This window comes from Abramis brama, assembly GCF_963993115.1.
Source record: "Abramis brama genome assembly, chromosome: 14".
In the NCBI taxonomy this organism is placed as follows: Eukaryota; Metazoa; Chordata; class Actinopteri; order Cypriniformes; family Leuciscidae; genus Abramis; species Abramis brama.
Window position 1 is genome coordinate 37,277,787 of NC_139976.1, and position 19,108 is coordinate 37,296,894.

Below are 19,108 nucleotides of genomic sequence, written 5' to 3' on the forward strand. Positions count from 1 at the left end.
GAAATCCATTAGTGCAAATAACATCTGCTTTGCTCCAACAGTTGTGATGGGATCGTGGAGGGATAGAGATGCTGTTCTGGGGATGTTGGGAGCGGAGTGTGCTTTATTAACAAGCTCAAAGTTTAGAAGTGCAGAAACACATGTGGAGAGCAGCACGACTCCGACGTCTCGCCATGATCGAATACAAGATGATTAGCAGACTCTTGTTTAGTGTTGAACTCGGACTAAAACGACTGCTGGGACTTCGTGGGGTTTGTGTTGATGTGTACATAACAGTACCGGTCAAAAGTTTGGAATAATAGATTTTTTTGTTGTTGAGTTAATGTATTTTAAATTTGATTTATTTCAGTGATCAAAGCTGAATTTTCAGCATCATTACTCCAGTCTTCAGTGTCACATGATCCTGATGTTGAAAACAGTTGTGCTGCTTCATATTTTTGTAGAAACCGTAATACATTTTATTAAGGATTTTTTGATAAATAGAAAGAATAGCATTTATTTGAAATAGAAATCTTGTAACATTAATTGTAACATAAATAACATATTAGATGTCTTTACTGTCACTCTTGAGCGATTTAATGCATCTTTGCAGAATATTTGAAGTCTCCGTGAAACGGAAGTACCTGCAGATTTTTTTATTTACACATATACATATATATATACAGTATATAGTGACGTACATCCGAATTATAAAAAAAAAGTCTATTTTTTAGGGTAGGAATTATCCATGGGTTGTTGATTGGATGGTGAGATGTGGGCGTGGAGCTTGAAGGGGCGGAGTTTATGAGGACTAAATACTGGAGAAGCCTGTTGATCCACTAAGATCCAGGTATGACATTTTAATTAAAGTGCCCCTATTATGCTATTTTAAAGCTTCCTAATTTTGTTTTGGAGTCTCCTACAACAGGTTTATATGCGTCAAAGGTAAAAAAAACATACATTTTCTCATAATATTCATTGCACATAACCTTATTTCTCAAAGAGTCTAAAACGACTCGTCCAAAGATTCGGTCTCTCAAAGAGCTGCTCTGCTCTGATTGGTCAGACGGCCCAGTCTGTTGTGATTGGTCGACCGCTTACTGCACATGTCGGAAACGAAACACCCATTACCATAATTGAACTTCGGCTCCAGAGGCTTCCTAAAGCTCAGCGATTGTACACTTTAAAGACGATGACACTGATTTTAACACATCAATCTGAGCGCGAGTCCGAAGATAAATATTGGAAGAAATAGTTATTCAATCCAAACCTAACAACACAACACAAACCAACTACAGTATTTGAGGGCGGGGAAAAGTAGACATTGTTCACGGGCAGCCAATGAAGAGCATAGACTTGCATTATGCAAATTTGTTAAATTTTTACTAATGCTGTGAAACGATTAATCGCGATTAATTGCATCCAAAATAATAGTTTGTGTTTACATAATATATGTGTGTGTACTGTGTATAATTATTTTGTATATAAATACACACACATGCATGTATATATTTAAGAAAAATGTCTTACTTGTATATAAAATTCATATATATATATATATATATAATATAAATTATGTATAAATATATATACAGTATACATGCATACTGTATGTGTGTATTTATATACAAAATAATTATACACAGTACACACACATATATTATGTAAACACAAACTATTATTTTGGATGCAATTAATCGCGATTAATCATTTCACAGCACAAATTTGTACACACGAATGTAACGGAAGTAAGATTGGAATTACTGACGACTCGTTTCGGCAGTTCAGAATCGGTTCTTTCTTTTGGGACAAAATAACTACATTTATCTGCAATTTGATCTTTGAAACTTTGCAGATCTTTTACATTCACAAACTGCTTTATTACACACTACATGAAATGGAATATTCATAAAAACATAATAAGGGGACTTTAAAAACTACAAAAAAAACAAAAACAAAAAAACCCCTAATGCATTGGATTCCATTTTTCGTAATAAGATCTATAACATGCATTTTGAAAATAGATGGTGTGAATTTCCATTTCATGCTGACGTAAAGAAATATTTACTATTTCTGTCACCAATCAAATAAGTACATATGTGACATCGATCATGTGATCATTCTCAAATCATACTGAAGAACATGATCATTACAAATACTAAGACATTCTGAAATTGTTTATCATACAATATGATACCAACAGTAAGAAATATTTTCACTAGAAATGAACATGATTATGAATGGACTCACATTAAGGCCAAGCCCAGGTAGTTAGCGGTGCTGCCCCAGTACATGGGGTTCTCCATCACATTAAAAGGGAAACTGGTCACCTTCTGATCCATGAGGATGCCGAAATAATCTCCTGTTTAAAGATAAAAACAAGCGTGAATAACTCCACATCATTCACAAGCACACTGAATTTCACGTGCGGTGTCTGAAACTTGAAAACACTGCTTTCACAGGCAGAATACGACAATACATATTCCTTCCTGGTCTTTATTCCTCTCTGTTAGCTCACTTTACACATTTTCTATAGTTGCACAATTAAATGTACAATAACAAAAACTGCACAAAACCGTGATGTGTGCGCCATCTTTATATTCTGCAGGGACTTTGCTCTCAGACTCTAGTTTATATTATTTACATTAATTAAAAGTAAAATACACCACTGACAAACCAACAGATTTCACACTATAATATCAATTTGTTTTTAAAAAATATTTTTAAAAGACACACACACACACACACACACACACACACAAGCGCTCACACACACTCACTCTCACTCACACACACTTACACTTACACTCACACTTACACACACACACACTCACGCACACATTGAATCACCTAAGAATGACAATTCTCTCCCTCATGTCGTTCCAACCCCTTTAGACTTTCATTCATCTTCGGAACACAAATGAAGATATTTTAATGAAATCTTAATGAGATTTCTGTCCCTCCGCTGAAACCCAAAACTTCAAAACTTTCATAAAGAGAGTTATGTTTCACAGATCGCTGATCAAAGCCTAAATTAAATCTGTTCGTCATATACAGTTTCAGAAGACTTGGATTAAGCCGCCCGATTCACGTGGATTTATTTTACCATCTCTTTATGAACATTTGTATGCATCAGAGTTTTGGTGAATAGTCTTCGTCGACATGCACAGGCGGAATCATAATTCTTCATTAAAACGCTGAATTTCCGTGAGAATGATTTGCTTGAATCAGTCGTGTGTTCCTGGAAATATGTCTTCCTGCTGAGTTTAATTTCCAGCTAAACTGCCTTATCTGGTCTGTAATCTTCAGTTATGAAGCAGCACAGACGGATCCTTCATGTCACACAATCTTGTTTGTCTGATTCAACAGTTGGCAGAAAGATTGTGTGTGTTTGTGCCTGTCATTTGACCCAGTTTCTCAGTTTGATTAATCATCCTGTGTTCTCATTATGATATTGTTAGCTGTGTGTGTGTCTCAGTTTGAGTTAGTTTGCTGTCCGGTATTGTGTGTGTTAATGTGTAGTTTTGGCTCGATTTCTCCTTTTTCATTAAAAAGACTCTTCGTAATTTTTCTGACTCGTGTGTGTATTTCTACACGTGACAATAGAGTAATTGAAAGAAGCATTAGTTAATTTATAAATATACTTTTTTTTAATTCTTTTTTTAAAATTATGTTTCCATTCCAATTTTATTTTCTAACTTGTATTTGTTCTAGAATCTAGATCATTTAGAAATAAAAAGGTAATATATGAAGGTAATATGATAATGTTTATGTTTGAGTGTGTGTGTGCGCATGTGTCTGCATGTGTGAGTGTGTGTGTGTGTGAGTGAGTGAGTGTGTGTGAGCACTTGTGTGTGTGAGTGTAAGTGTGAGTGTGAGTGTGTGTGTGTGTGTGTGTGTGTGAGCACTTGTGTGTGTGTGTAAGTGTGTGTGTGTGAGTGTAAGTGTGTGAGTGTAAGTGTGTGTGTGTTTATGCAGTCTTTCTAGACTTCCGTGATGCATTCGGCTCATTGCCGCATGGCGTTATGATTAAAGCCTTAGACGAAATGAACCTACCCAAACCTTATATCAACATGATTAAGGATATCTGCAGAAACTCCTTTATCCGGGTGATCTGTGGAGACCAACTGACTAGCCCAATCCAACTAAGAACCGGCATCAGGACAGGCTGCCCATGGAGCGCAGTAAACTTTATTCTAGCCCTTAACCAGTGGCTCAAGTGGCTGTGCCTCTGCTCCCCCTCGCACATCAGATCGCCAAACCCTGTCCAGGCCTATGCAGACGACGTCCAGGTGTCATCCAGGGATGAGAAAGTGATTAAAACCATGCTCTCCCATACTGATAAATTCATGCGATGGTCCGGACTAGAGGTGAAAAACACCAAGTGCGCTGTGTTTTATGAGAGACGCAGTGGAGGCACCAGGTGGTATCAAGCCAAGAAAGACAAGCCACCCTTCTTTTTCCATCATGGGCAATGAAATTAAAGTGTATGCGCGCCATGAAACCTACTGCTACCTTGGACACCGGTTCAACATCGCGGGCGAATGGGAAGAGCAAATACACAAACTTAGCAGTGAATACTGCACAAGGCTGGACATGGTGGATTCATCCCCCCTCCCTGTCGCAATGAAACTACAGGCCATAAGAGAGATTGCCCTTTCCAAAATACAGCATCTCTTTGCAAACATGCATATCCCTAAATGTATCTTAAATGAGCTGAATAATAAGACTGTAGGCCTGGTAAGACGCTGGATAGGACTAAATACACACTCGACAAGAGACGTCCTGTTTCACAGGTCCAGAGAGGGAGGGCTGGGCGTCCCTCATATAGAGTGGGTGTATGTTGCCGCCAGAATAAGTAACCTGTTAAGGATGTAAAATAATGATGACGCAGCCGTGCGTGAGCTTGCCCGAGCCTCACTTCTACTGCATCTGGGGAAACGCAAGGTCCCTCTTTCTACATCAGATGACGCCAGCTTCCTCGGGTTCAGAAGAAAACCCAATGGAAAATTGGACACCAACACACCAGGCTTTGGCGTGCGCTCGGACTGGCTGGACCTGAATGACCTCTGCAACCGCGCAAATATCCGACTGCGCTGGAGGAACACAGCAGGACAGTCGGCGGAAGTCAATAAGAACATTGTCACAGATTCAACCATCACGGCAGAGGCAACCATCACAACTGGCGACAACATTCAACTCCTTGACACTCAAAACATCAGAAGGACAATAATCGATCACTTCCATTTGCGTATGATACAGCACTGGACAGTAGGGGTGCACGATTCAGAAAATGTCACGATTCGATTCAATATCGATTTTTAGGCTCAAGATTCGATTCAAAATCGAGTTTCGATTCAAAAACGATTCTTGATTCAAAAAAACGATTCACAGTATGTAAATGTTAGGGGTGGGAATCTTTAGTAACCTCACGATCCGATCCAATTCCAGAATGATTCTTTATCTACTCCTCCCCCCTCCCCCTTTGCACGAGTATATTAAACCACTTACACGGAGTCGCACAGCCGCATGCGCGAGCAGTCTACACAAACAAAGCGCGCGTGTCAGCATTTGAAATTGAAAGCAGCCTTCTGTTAGTCAGGTTCATATTTTAAATATACAAGTCCACTGCATTCCAAACCAATAAATGATGACTTCGTAGAGCATTTGTAAGGAAAATACCGAAAGGCGAGACAGCACACTTCAAGTGTAACGTAACATCAAACAAAGCGCGCGTCTCTCACAGCGCATCCTGTGCAATGAAGCCTGTGAATGTCCTTGTAATTCGCTTCAACCTTTCCGAATTTATGAAAGATTATTTTACGGAAAGTTTGATTGGTGTATGTATGTGTGTGAGGAATTGGAAGAAAGCAGATTACGGGTGTTTCTAAAGCAAACAGCGTCATCGCATATCTGGTTAAAAACAAAGCTCTCAGAATCGATCCAGAATCGTTGGAGAGAGAATCGCGATGCATCGATGGATCGATTTTTTCTCCCACCCCTACTGGACAGGCCTACGCCTACAAGGACAACTGGCCTGCCTGCCCTGTGCCGACCATAACGTATCACACACAGTTCTGAAAAACACAGCCCTACAAGATGACATCCACAGATTCATAATTAGAGCTCATCTTCAGGTACTACCAACAAAGTCCAACTTAGCAACATGGTTTCCATCTGCACATGAGCCGTTTTGCCTGCAACATCACAGCCGGCAAAGAGAGACGATCGCGCACATCCTTAATGGCTGCTCTGCCTACAAAGGACTGTACATCGCGCGCCACGACCGTATAGTTGCACTCTTAGTGAAGGAGCTCAGAGACAATGTCAACCTTACCACAATCCATTGTAACGAAAAGATCAAGACAGACTGGTTCTCCCCCCCACACGAACAGTGCGCTACATTGGAAACTGCCATAAATCACTTACCAAATACACCTGACATAGTTGTAATTAATGAACACACCAAAGCCGTTACAATAATAGAAATTGGTTGCTCTTTTGATGCTTACATGGACACCTGCTATGCTTCAAAACTGTTGAAATATCAACCATGGTACAATGTTTTCAATAACTTTGGCTACTCCTGTAAAGTTATTGCCCTCATTTTTGGTAGTTTAGGCCATGTGCACAAGTTGTGTGTAAGAGGCCTGCAGATCTGTGGACTTCATAAGAACAAGGCCAAAAAACTGACCAGATATTGCTCTGTATCAGCAGTAATCGGTAGCCTCTACATATGGAGGCGTAGGTGCCACCGTTACCCTTAATGTGCATAATGGACTGAGATATTGGCTGCTGTTGTACACCTTTGTCAAATTTGGATTATGCCATGATATATGCTTATCTTTTAATTAAAATAAAGAATTTAAATGTGTGTGTGTGTGTGTTGTCCAGTGGTCAACACCAGTGTTTTTTCAGGTCATCCTAAAGAAAGATTGTTCTACTTCCACTGTCTCTGCATCCGGTCTCGAGAAGAGCAGAACATCGTTCCCATCGGGACTGTGTGACCCGACCCGGCCAGATCCGGGGTTTATCTTCTTCCTCTCTTCTCTCTGACCCAGTTGACGACAAAAGGTTTGACGGTAACGATTGCTCTTATAAATACACAATACACTGCACAGCTGTTATGATGGAAAATATGATGCATTCACAAGTACAAAGCAATGATAACCTGAAACCTCATGCAAAGAATTATGCAACTCTTCTTTCTTTCTTTCTTTCTTTCTTTCTTTCTTTCTTTCTTTCTTTCTTTCTTTCTTTCTTTCTTTCTTTCTTTCTTTCTTTCTTTCTTTCTTTCTTTCTTTTATGTCCTGAATGATGCTCAACCCAGATGCAATGCTAGACGTAAACACAAACAATGCTACAAAAGCACCTGTAATTTTGTTATTTTGGCACAACACTCATGGCTTTTATAATGGCAAAGACACAATAAATGTTTCAGACCACCGACTGCCGGCGCTGTTGTAAAATGTCCAGTAAAAGCTGACTGACAGCATGACCTGCATCTCAACTCTCTTCTCCGAGTTCATGACTGCGAGTGTTGCTTGACTGTGATTGGTCAGACACAGGAGTCAGAAACACCTGGAGAACTGAACTGGTCAGTATAGGTCAGGTGTAGATGTGTTAGTAGATCCTCACAGAACATCAGGTGCCTTTTAGATGTGCTGGATTAACACTGTTAAAGGGAGAGTTCACCCAAAAATGAAGATTAGCCCATGATTTACTCACCCTCATCCTAGGTGTATATGACATCCTTCTTTCAGACGAACACAATCAGAGTTATATTAAAAAATGTCCTGGCTCTTCCAAGCTTTATAATGGCAGTGAATGGCTGTTTCTGTTTTGAAGCTAGTTATTTTATATAATAAAGTTTTAAATATGGATATTTTTCTTTTATGATGGATAGATGCACTTTTATGACGGATAGATGCACTTTTATGATGTATAGATGCACTTTTATGATGGATAGATACATTTTTATGATGGATAGATGCACTTTTATGATGGATAGATGCACTTTTATGATGGACAGATGCACTTTTATGATGGACAGATGCACTTTTATGATGGATAGATACATTTTTATGATGGACAGATGCACTTTTATGATGGATAGATACATTTTTATGATGGACAGATGCACTTTTATGATGGATAGATACATTTTTATGATGGATAGATGCACTTTTATGATGGACAGATGCACTTTTATGATGGAAAGATGCACTTTTATGATGGACAGATGCACTTTTATGATGGACAGATGCACTTTTATGATGGATAGATACATTTTTATGATGGACAGATGCACTTTTATGATGGATAGATACATTTTTATGATGGACAGATGCACTTTTATGATGGATAGATACATTTTTATGATGGACAGATGCACTTTTATGATGGATAGATACATTTTTATGATGGATAGATGCACTGTTATGATGGATAGATGCACTTTTATGATGGATAGATAAACTTATGATGGATAGATAAACTTTTATGATGGATAGATGCACTTTTATCAAGGATAGATGCAGTTTATGATGGACAGATGCACTTTTATCAAGGATAGATGCACTTTTATCAAGGATAGATGCAGTTTTATGATGGACAGATGCACTTTTATCATGGATAGATGCACTTTTATGATGGATAGATGCACTTTTATGATGGATAGATGCACTTTTATCATGGATAGATGCACTTTTATCATGGATAGATGCACTTTTATGATGGATAGATGCACTTTTATCATGGATAGATGCAGTTTTATGATGCATAGATGCACTTTTATGATGGATAGATGCACTTTTATCATGGATAGATGCACTTTTATCAAGGATAGATGCAGTTTTATGATGGACAGATGCACTTTTATCAAGGATAGATGCACTTTTATCATGTATAGATGCACTTTTATCATGGATAGATGCAGTTTTATGATGCATAGATGCACTTTTATGATGATAGATGCACTTTTATCAAGGATAGATGCAGTTTTATGATGCATAGATGCACTTTTATGATGGATAGATGCACTTTTATGATGGATAGATGCACTTTTATCATGGATAGATGCACTTTTATCATGGATAGATGCACTTTTATCATGGATAGATGCACTTTTATCATGGATAGATGCACTTTTATGATGCATAGATGCACTTTTATGATAGATAGATGCACTTTTATCATGGATAGATGCAGTTTTATGATGGATAGATGCACTTTTATGATGGATAGATAAACTTTTATGATGGATAGATGCACTTTTATCATGGATAGATGCACTTTTATCATGGATAGATGCACTTTTATCATGGATAGATGCACTTTTATGATGCATAGATGCACTTTTATGATAGATAGATGCACTTTTATCATGGATAGATGCAGTTTTATGATGCATAGATGCACTTTTATGATAGATAGATGCACTTTTATCATGGATAGATGCAGTTTTATGATTGATAGATGCATTTTTATGATGGATAGATGCAATTTTATCATGGACAGATGCACTTTTATGAAAGATAGATGCACTTTTATGATGGATAGATGCACTTTTATGAAAGATAGATGCACTTTTATGATGGATAGATGCACTTATGGACTTCAAAACAGAAACAGCCACTTACTGCCATTATAAAGCTTGGAAGAGCCAGGACATTTTTTAATATAACTCTGATTGTATTTGTCTGAAAGAAGAATGTCATATACACCTAGGATGAGCGTGAGTAAATCATGGGCTAATTTTCATTTTTGGGTGAACTATCTCTTTAACCTCGGGTCGAGATCTGTCCCCTAAATATGGACGAAAGCCTGTAGATGTGCACAGAGCACTGAAAGATGACCCAGTTATTCATTATAAAACTGAAACTACACTGTACAAAATTATTTTTCTAAGCTTTCAAAAGAGTTTCCACAATGTTTAACTCAGCAAGGATGAATTAATCAAAAAGTGACAGTAAAGACATTTATAATGTTACAAAAGATTTCAAATAAAAGCTGTTCTTTCTTAACTTTCTATTCATCAAAGAATCCTGAAAAATAAAATGTATCAAGGTTTCCTGTTTTCAACACTGATAATAATCATAAATGTTTCTTGAGCATCAGATCATCATATTAGAATGATTTCTGAAGGATCATGTGACACTGAAGACTGGAGTAATGATGCTGAAAATTCAGCTTTGATCACAGGAATAAATTACACTTTACTAATATATTCACAAAGAAAACAGCTGTTTTAAATTACAATAATATTTCATAATTTTTGCCAATAAATGTAGCCTTGGTGAGCTTAAGAGACTTAAAATAAATGATACCAACCCCAATCTTCTGAACGGTAGTGTATGTATATGCATAAGTATATATATTTTTATGAATATGTATATGAACATGTACAGTATATGTATATTAATATGAATATGTATATGCATATGTAAATTAATATGTATATGAATATGTACAGGATATGTATATGAATATGCATATGTATATGTATGGAAGGTGAGAGAGCTGTAAGGCTGGATGTGGTACAGAAGGATCAGTGAATGTATTTACCCAGGAAAGTGCCAGTGACACCCAGAGCCATGAAGCTGCTGATGACGAACAGAGATCCCAGTGTGAGGAGAGCGGCTCCAGTGTAATACACCTGAGCATTATCCAGCAGCTCCCAGCGAGACTGACCCTTCATGGCCACTGTAATGCTGAGAGACACACAGAGACAGAGACAGATCACTAAAAACATACAAGTCCAAATATAACCAGCCTGTGTTTGTTTGGTCACGTTATACATAATGATGTGAATGCGACGCGAGTGTGTTTTGCTAGTTTCAGCCCGACGCAGTTTTCATTTTCACGTCCTGTGCCACGTTGTTTAAATAGCAAATGCATTTGCTCTCATCTGTGGCCCATGTGCTGCTGGTCTGAGAACGAGTGTGTGTTCAGGTGCATTGTTGGTGCATTGCTATTTTGAGGAACTGAAATAGACTGAGCCATTGTCCAACAAAAACCTGGTCTAAAGTCAATGGCGCAATATTTTTTTTGTTATTTAAAGAGCGCGTTAGTAATGTGCGCCTTTAGGCGGGTCCACAATGCGTGTACACTTTGTCCTGTAGATGGTCTGTTTGCGCTTTAACCTCACACACACACACAGCTTTATCCTCGTGCACGAGCAGATCTGTCTCCTCTCTAGAGACACGTTCAGTTTTTCCGCTTGCTAATTCCGTCATGTAAATAGCGAATCCGCCATGACCCGAGCGCAACTGGCTTTTAAAGGGAATGGGAGATGAGACTCTGATTGGTTTATTGCACATAAAGCCCAAAACACACCCATTACACATTAAGAGAATAGAGACAAAATACCCAATTACTCATTAACAATCTCATTAAGAGAATAGAGACAAAACACACTCATTACTCATTAAGAGAATAGAGACAACTCTTTTAGTCCATGCGCCGGGAACGCTGATCAGTTTTCCCGTCGTTAAACTAACAAAAGTGGATTCGGACACGCTGTAAGTGCACTTTAGCAGTGCGCTTTAGACCATGTGCTTAGATTGTTGAAATAGGGCCCTAGGTGTGTAACGGTTCACTGTAAAAAAAAATATATATATATAAAAAGACGTACCGTCCTCCACCCACTGTTTGGCACTCACCTGCATATGGTTAAACATATATAATCATAAATCTGCTCAGTGCCGGTCCTAGAGTTCTGGGGTCCCTGAGCGAAACCTTGTGAGGTGCCCCTGTCAGTGCCTTCATAAAACCCCCAAAATGACCCGCAACCCCATGTTCTTTCAGAGCAGTTTCACTGTCAACAAACAACTGTGAGTTGAAAGTCATTAATACAATTTCACGATTAGTTAACCTTGACAGCTGTAATAGTAGAAACGTGCTTAAAGTTTTCGAGAGAGTTCAACATGTAATATTTACACAGCCAATCACAACAGTGGGCGTTTACACTGAAGTCTCACAGCCAATCACAGCAGTGGGCGTTTACACTAACGTCTCACAGCCAATCACAGCAGTGGGCGTTTACACTAACGTCTCACAGCCAATCACAACAGTGGGCGTTTACACTAACGTCTCGCAGCCAATCACAGCAGTGGGCGTTTACACTGAAGTCTCACACAGACACACCCCTTTAAACAGAGCGTTCAAATCAGAGGATTACATCAGGGTAGGAAAAATACCTTTTATTTCTAAATTATGACAATTTTTGAAATTGATTTTAAAAACCATACTAACATTCTAAGTGCACCCCAGGAAACATTATAAAACATGCAGTTCATGACCCCTTTAAGAGACCCACTGCTCTACTTTCTATTATGTTCCCCACACGGAAAGAGAGGACAGTTCGAACACATCTGGACTTCCAGCTGACTTCTACATTACTGTGGGTAATTTTCACAATCAGCAGGAGAGATGTTCCCACACAGTCCCGACTGACAGACACTTTCAGAGTGATTATCCCCTCCATCTCTCTTTCAGGCTCTTACACCAAAGCTGAAAACACATACTTGGGACTTGTACGTGACAAAGAGTTTTCAGAGTGTTTTCAGGGCTTCTGGGTCACGGCTACATCAAGAAAAGTCCCCATGAAATCAAAATATATATTTGTTTTGCATATTTATATACTGTTAAATATCTACTTTTTTCCCCTCTCTAAATTGTATTTAATTGTATATATTGCACTACTGTTGAATGCCTGAGCCTCAACCAAATGCATTTCAATGAACCTTTAGATTTCTTTGAGAAATCTTGAATCTTGAAATCTTAAACTTGAATATTTATCATTCCTATTTTTTATTGAAAATTGCAGTATTTATTCTAAGTTATTTATCGGAGCACATCATTGTGTTAATAATCTTGAATCAGAATAACTTTCTCTTGCAGCATCTCTTCTCTGATGATGTGGGCGGGGCAACCTGTCACTCACATGAGATCAGCCAATAGCAAACCACAACCATCCAATCAATTCCCACGGACAAAATCAAGCCCCGCCCACATTTGAACTTGTTCCAGAAGCGTTTCACCCAGATATACGACACAAAAGAGAAGAAAAGACCAGCGCAACCTCCCTTTCATGCCGACTTTAACTACATCAACAGGAATAAAGATGCACTTTTAAGGTAAAGTGGCGTAAAGTTAAAGGTAAACAACTAAAAGTAACTAACATCTTTTTTTAAAGGCCAAACCCCAGAAATTAGTTGCATTTAAACAATACAATGCAAGAACATATTTAAAACATTCAATGCATCATTAATTCTCCAAATGTGATTTTTTAAAAATATTTAACTTGTGGTTATGCTTGAGTTTATGCACCTGTTTTTTAGTGAAAAGTTCATTCAAGCTTATTCGAGGCATAAAAGCTCAAAATGAAAACCCTCCATGGGTCAAAATAACCGGACCACATCTCTCACATTGTGTTCAATCATTTGAGCTGGAGAGGATTTTCTTGTTATTACCCACAATAAACACGTAATATCATCTAAATTATTTTTCAATATAAAAATGGTCTCAATCATTTTTTAAGAGAAAAATGTATTATACTAAAATCAAATGTATTTAACATACATTTATTTTATACTAAGTATACTACAAATACATTTAAATGTATGTACTTAATATAAATTCCCTGCAATTGTACGTTTGATCTACTAAATTGATTTACTCAAAGTCTGCTAAATTGGAACAACTAATTTTGTACGTAATGTACTTTAGTTATCCGGAAATAGTGCTGAAGTCCAACTAAAGATACACTGAAGTATATTTGATTGTGCTAAAGTGGAACTATTGCAAGTATACTTCAGGTACACGTTAAATATTGTGCATTTAAAGTATTATATTAAACAGAGATCATACTATCCTTAATAATAGTGATATTAAAACACATTTTTGACTTAGTATTAAGAAATGTGCATTGTGCAATAAATAAAATTTTAATTATAATATTTATATCAGTAAGTGTGAAGCGATATGTCAGTAAATATGTTATGTATGCTAAGTATGTATACTTAGTATGAAATAAATGTATTTTAAATACATTTTTTGAATGTTTTTTTCTTCAATAGACACAGTTGATACTATATGGATACAAGATACAAATATATCCTCCTGATGGGTGTACAATTATACAATCAAAAGTATACAATTTTCAGCTCTTTATTTAAAGTTGGATTTAGTATATCTAACTTTATCTGTATACAAAATATGACTGAGGCATGAAGATATTAAGATATTATAAACATTAACATCATGATATTCTGTAAAGCTGCTAAAATTATGTGTATTGTGTACAGTATAGCTGTAAAAATGTACATTTATCAAGCTAAAGACAGTCAGTTAGTCAATCTGAGAAAATTTTCATTTTCATAAGTGAAAAACATCATGGAAGTGTTGAGTCAAAGTTTTAATAAGATGTTTTCCACAAAACGTAACATTTTGAATGAAAAAGTTCAGCTTTTGTCGTGATGCTGAAAGCCACGAAGCGTATTTGAAGAGCTGTGGGCTTTATTCTGTGGAAAGCCTCTCATAAGCAACCCGTTCTCAAGAGAAACACAGATATTTGTGAGACACCCACACCAGCGACGGTGCTAAAGGTCCTGCATTGGTAAACTACACCTGATAAAGGCTTGAGAAATCCTTTTGTAGCGGTTATGAGCTTCAAGAAGCTCTGTTGATCAGGCTTTATTTCAGGCAAGCAGGTTTTGTTGTGGTTGCCCACTGAAGAGGTCAGGTCAGACCAAACCCACACAGGAACTTACTGGAACATTTGATTTCGATGTTTACGCTTAATCAGCAAGGTCACAACGTGCCGTGCCTTCTTTTTCTGACTCTGATGCCTTCAGTAGGAAACACTCAAAACGGTGGCCATTTTAAATCACAGCAATGAAACTGAACACAATCTATAGCCGTGTTTCCATTACAGATTTGTGCAGATTTACTTTCTAAATGTCGATAAAAGACTATTACAAAATGGCGGTTTCCATTAACCGATGTTATGCGACTAAAACATAGTTTTTTCCTCTCACAATAAGTCATTATAAAAATCATGGCGACGGATGTTGGTAGGTTTATGTATATCTCAGCCGCCGCACTAGCCATTATGTTTAATGGAAGGAGACGTTTTTTCCAAGCATTAATGGTAAGGAAAGACCCTTATACTGGGAGCGGCTCATATGAGGAGTTTCTGGGTGTTTCTCACTCATTTCTGCTTCGAGGTCTTTATAAATTGTTGCATTTCTTTGTTGTTCAGAATCCAGTATTCCCGTGATACTTTTGTCTTTTACGAGTTTAATAAATAACTTTGTCTCGTCTTCTGTCCAGTCATACCGCGCCTTCTTTAAAGGAACACGCCGACTTTTTGGGACTTTAGCTTATTCACCGTAGAGTTAGATAAGTCCTTACATACCCTTCTCATCTCCGTGCGTGCCGTAACTCTGTCTGACGCACCCACCGCTAGCCTAGCTTAGCACAAAGACTGGAGGTAAATGGCTCCAGCTAGCATACTGCTCCCAATAAGAGACAAAATAACGCCAACATTTTCCTATTTACATGATGTGATGTGTATAGTCACAGCGTGTGCAAATAACAAGGTCACATGAGACACAGACATCTTCTAACCGTACACATACTGGGAACTATATTCTCAGAAGGCGAAGCACTGCTACTTCTGCGGAGTGATTTATGAGTCACTTATTGGGAGCAGTATGCTAGCTGGAGCCGTTTACCTCCAGTCTTTGGGACCAACAATGTCTCAGTTATCAATCTTTTTTATTTATTGGTACCTTGGTCTATGTTGTATATTTAATTGTGCATGCTCTTTTCCCCTATTTTTATACTTCAGTTGCATTTGCCGTCATCTAACTTTCACAAAGGGTTAGTTCACCCAAAAGATTTGAGATTTTCGTTCGTCCCGTTTACACCTGTATTTAGTGTCGTCCTTTAGTGATCCGATCAACCAAAACGCATCTTAATACCAGGACCTTTAGGAGCGAATGCACGGATCCAATATACTGATACTGATACACATGCATTTACTTTCTTAGAATGATTTCTGAAGGATCACGTGACACCGAAGACTGGAGTAATGATGCAGAAAATTCAGCTTTGCATCACAGAAATAAATTATATTTGAAAGTATATTAAAATAGAAAAACATTATTTTAAATTGCAATAATATTTCACAATATTACTGTTTTTTTTTCTGTATTTTTGATCAAATAAATGCAGGCCTGATGAGCATAAGAGACTTCTTTCAAAAACATTAACACAGATTTTTACTCGCATATGTATATATATATATGTGTGTGTATATATATACAGTGCAATGCATAAGTGAATACACCCATGCTAAAGTTGACTAAAAAGAGGAATAAAAAATCATATTTTGGAAATTGAACTTAATGCCTTAATTTAAAAAAATAGGAAAAATCCAACCTTTAAGGACACCAATTTTCTTTGTGAATGAATAATGTATCGTAAATAAATAAATGTTCTTCCTTAAAATACATGGTGCATAAGTGAGTACACCCCTATGTTAAATTCCCATAGAGGCAGGCAGATTTTTATTTTTAAAGGCCAGTTACTTCATGGATCCAGGATACTATGCATCCTGATAAAGTTCCCTTGGCCTTTGGAATTAAAATAGCCCCACATCATCACATAACCTTCACCATACCTAGAGATTGGCATGGGGTACTTTCCATAAGATCATCTCTCAATGCAAATCAAACCAGCTTTTAGGCTAACTGAAATAAAACCATGCCAATCTCTAGGTATGGTGAATGCTATGTGATGATGTGGGGCTATTTTAATTCCAAAGGCCAAGGGAACTTTATCAGGATGCATAGTATCCTAAAAAAATTTTTTTTTAAATACTTAAAAATAAAAATCTGCCTGCCTCTATGGGAATTTAACATAGGGGTGTACTCACTTATGCACCATGTATTTTAAGGAAGAACATTTATTTATTTACGATACATTATTCATTCACAAAGAAAATTGGTGTCCTTAAAGGTTGGATTTTTATTCCTCTTTTTAGTCAACTTTAGCATGGGTGTATTCACTTATGCATTGCACTGTATATATATATATATATATATATACATACATATATACACACATAGTATAAATGTCATCAGACCCTCAGCACGTGAGTCAATGAACGGGAGACGATCAGACATAACAGAATATCGACTGCTGTCACGTTGCATTGTGTTCGTTTCGTGTGCATTAAACTCGGGTGGCACTTCTGAGAAGAGTTTTAATGTGCACTCTCAGAAAGACAGGAGACAAACAGAAAATAAAAGCATATTTTATCAAGAAGGGCTTGTTTATTGATTGTTCTGAGCTTGTGCGTCAAACTTTAAAGCTCTCTCTTTATATTGACATGTCTTGAGAGATGAGGAAAAAACACAGACGAAACACTCAAAGGAATCAAAGGAAATCTGCCTGTGAAGACTCTTGTTTTTTTATGTTTATGAGATCACACAGTGCTTTATTTTCCCAAGATAAAAAATCACGATGTGCTGACTCAGCAAAAGCTCTTCACAAATTCGAATTCATTCAGGGACGGAACAACACACCAGATAAATGTTCGTCGATCACGTGATAAAAAGGTGCAGAGTGGGCATCTCTAAAACAGTGCAGTTGGAGGAAATTAAATATATTATTTATTTAAATTATTTAAATAATTTATTTATACAATTTTTTTTATAATTTATAAAAAAAAATTTTTTAAATTACTCTTCACGTATTAAATTCATATGTATGTCTCGTCTTGTAGCTAATGCTTTTAAAAATATTAGTACCTCTTGTTCTTGTTGCATTGAAGAAAAGTTAAAGGAGACATATCATGCTTTTAAATCGTTCCTTTTTACATATAAATCATACATTTGTAGTCTATATAAAGCGGAACTGCAATGCTTGGGTCTGAATTCCTCATTATTATAGCTCCACAGGCCCCTTTTCTACCCCTTTTCTGATGTGCGTCTGAGAGCAACTCGTTTTGGTGCGGTCTCTTTAAATACAATTGAGACACTTCATACCCCGCCCACACTCGGTTCAACTCCACCCCGTTCGGCCATTTTTGTAGTTTGATAGCAGAGATACGATTATCTAGCGGCACAGAAACGTTTTATTCACACGTTATTAACAAAATGTCAACAACGGAAGACTTGTCCAGCCAGCCTTACATGTTCGAGCCAGAGTCGGAGCAGGAGCGAGATGAAAATGAAGACGACGAACCTGCAGAACAACGTCTTCATATGGATGTATCGCAATGGTGTGTACTGTATTTACACATGAAACTTTGGTCTTCCGACCTTTTACCACCGTGTCGATTTATTTTGATTAATATGTGCGAGGGAGAGAGAGCAAGACAGCGTCTAGTTTGGAGACGGTGATGTCTTGTTTACACTTTCGCCTGGCTCTGAAGAGAGAGAGTGCGCGCGCGACCGGGTCTCTCTCTCTGCTCGGTCTTTCAGTTAAACATGCGCCCTGTCACAAGCGTGGCAGTTCATCTACATTAGACGGTGTAATGAAGCGTGTGGGTTACTACATCCAACAACCGAACATTTTAACTTACCCTCTCATAACTTCTGCATCCTTTAGCTTGGACTACAAAATTGCAGCGAGAAATAAAAATGGCGGATTGCTCGAAGTGTTGGGCCGGAAGTCAATGTCCTTATTTGGCAGTTCCGCTGCAAATACTGTGACGTAATAGTTCAAAAAACGTCATAGATAACAGAAAAATCGGAACAGGTTGAAAAATATGACCAAAACAGAATATAAAGATATCAACGAAGCACCCGAAGAGAATAATTTCAACTTTTCTGTACTTCTAAACACTCCAAATATACAACAAAATGTATTTAAGGGCTAAAAAAGTGGATTTAGCATGATATGTCCCCTTTAAGAAAAACAAAGTGTTTGAATTTTATAAGTCTGTAATTAAAATAAGTTTTTTTTTTTTTTTACAGCTAGTTATCCAGTCATGAATAGTATAGGTTTCAAAAGCATTCCCTCCTGCTTTAAAGTGAAGGGGAAAAAAAATATCTCAGTGATTGAAAATTGGGTGACATCAGTATGAAAAACAGGACAGTTTGTGCCGATGACC

General features: G+C 37.4%; 1 protein-coding gene across 3 annotated transcripts in view; it reads right to left on the reverse strand.

Annotated features, from left to right (window-relative positions):
- Positions 1–19,108, reverse strand: part of pemt (phosphatidylethanolamine N-methyltransferase) — an 87,560-nt gene that overhangs the window by 29,022 nt on the left and 39,430 nt on the right. For all 3 annotated transcript variants that reach the window (XM_084134581.1, XM_084134580.1, XM_084134582.1), the window contains 2 exons: positions 10,546–10,691; positions 2,230–2,341 (listed from right to left, as the gene is read on the reverse strand). In XM_084134581.1, coding sequence (XP_083990707.1) covers positions 2,230–2,341; positions 10,546–10,691 — 258 coding nt within the window. The remainder of the gene's footprint in view (positions 1–2,229; positions 2,342–10,545; positions 10,692–19,108) is intronic.